The following is a 1,538-nucleotide window of genomic DNA, read 5'->3' on the forward strand; positions in this document are numbered from 1 at the left end:
GTGCACGAAGGACGGCGACTGCTTCGGTGCGCTGACAACGGCGGTGCGCGGCTGCAAGTGCGAGTGCGCCAGTGGAGGGCACGGCGATGTGTGCGCCCCGGCGCCTGTACCTGCCGGCCCGGTGCCTGTGCCATCCCCGCCGTCCCCGCCGCCCCCACCGGCGTTTGGCGAGTGCGTCAGCGACGTGGTGTACCCCGAGGTGACGCAGGCGGTGGGCAGCGGGCTGTCGTGGCTGTGCTACCGCAACGTGACCTTCAGCGGGGGCGGCATGATACTCACGGTGCTCACTGGGGCGATGACGGGCGAGGTGGCGAGCGTCACATTCGATGGGTGCACGTGGAGGGACGGCGCCGTGCTGGTGCTGGCGGGCAGCGCGGACTCCGCCGTGGGTTCGCTGAACATCGCCGTCACCGGCAACACGTTCGACGACGCGCTGCTGAGCCCAGAAGGCGCGTTTCCCCCGCACACAAACATCACCATCAGCGGGAACCAATTTACGCTAACGCGGACGGTCTCGCCGCCGGGTTTGACCCTTAGGAGGGCGTCGTGTGTCGCGATGAATAAGCTGGGGATCGCCAACCACTCCGCGGTGGTGCTCAGCGGCAACACCTTTCGGCCGGTGGCGGCGTACTTGAGCGTCATCTACATTGTCGACTCCCCGCTGAGGGTGTCGTGGGACTCCCTGTTTGCCGTGGTGCGCAACACGTTTGCTACGGGCGGCGCTTATAGTGCCATGATAAATCTTGGGGGGTCGTGGAAAACCGCGCCGCTGGAGGTGCTGAACAACTCTGCCGTGGTGGTGCAGGGCAACGTTGTGTCGAAGACGGCGCAGTACTTCATGTTCCTCCAGTGGCCGTTGCGTGTGGAGTCCCGGTCGGCGGTCGTGCTTGAGGGCAACGTAATGCAGGGAGCCACAGCTGTTTTCGCTGTGGACTCAAACGCCTACGTGTATTACGACTCCTGGGTGCAGGTGAGCGGCAACCTTTACCGCGGGTCCCCTGGGCCTGCCCTCGCCTCCCTGGGCGGGGAGCTGAACCTCCGCAACTCCGCGCTGTCTGTGTCCCGCAACGAGTTCCGCTCCGGCACAAACACGCCGACGGCGCTGCGGATAGACGAAGTGCCCAGCGACCTCTCAAACGGATCGATTGTGGCCGCCTGCAACACTGTGAACGGCGAGAAGGAGGCGGTCTACATCGTCCCGTCGGAGTACAACGCGACGATCGTGAGCTGCAGCGACCCATGCACCCTCGCGGCATCGTGCTTCCCCGCGTATGCGACGACGGTTTCGGGTGCCAGCTGCGCCTGCACGTGCGCCGAGGGCGGCCACGGCGACGCGTGCCTGCCGGTGCAGCTGCCGCGCGTGGACGGCGGCAACCGCACCGTGGCGTGCCCGCCGCTTGCTGTGGCCTCCGCCGAGGTGCCGTGTGTGCATGGCGGCACGGTGAGTGCGTTGCCGGCCCCCACCCCCGGCGTCTCCGGGCTCTGCTTTGTGGACGTGCACTTCACCTCCCCGCTCGCCATTGACCTGGGCGAGTTCA

General features: G+C 66.8%; 1 protein-coding gene across 1 annotated transcript in view; it reads left to right on the top strand.

Moving 5' to 3' along the window:
- Window positions 1-268: 268 nt before the first annotated feature.
- Window positions 269-1,538, top strand: part of Tco025E_09320 (dispersed gene family protein 1 (DGF-1)) — a gene marked incomplete at both ends in the record, with an annotated part of 1,770 nt that continues 500 nt past the window's right edge. The window contains one exon of the mRNA XM_029376140.1: window positions 269-1,538. This exon is cut by the window's right edge and continues 500 nt beyond it. Within this exon, the coding sequence (XP_029223770.1) occupies window positions 269-1,538 (1,270 nt within the window).

Source organism: Trypanosoma conorhini (assembly GCF_003719485.1).
Source record: "Trypanosoma conorhini strain 025E chromosome Unknown Tco_14.4_contig_01063, whole genome shotgun sequence".
Classification (NCBI taxonomy): Eukaryota; Euglenozoa; class Kinetoplastea; order Trypanosomatida; family Trypanosomatidae; genus Trypanosoma; species Trypanosoma conorhini.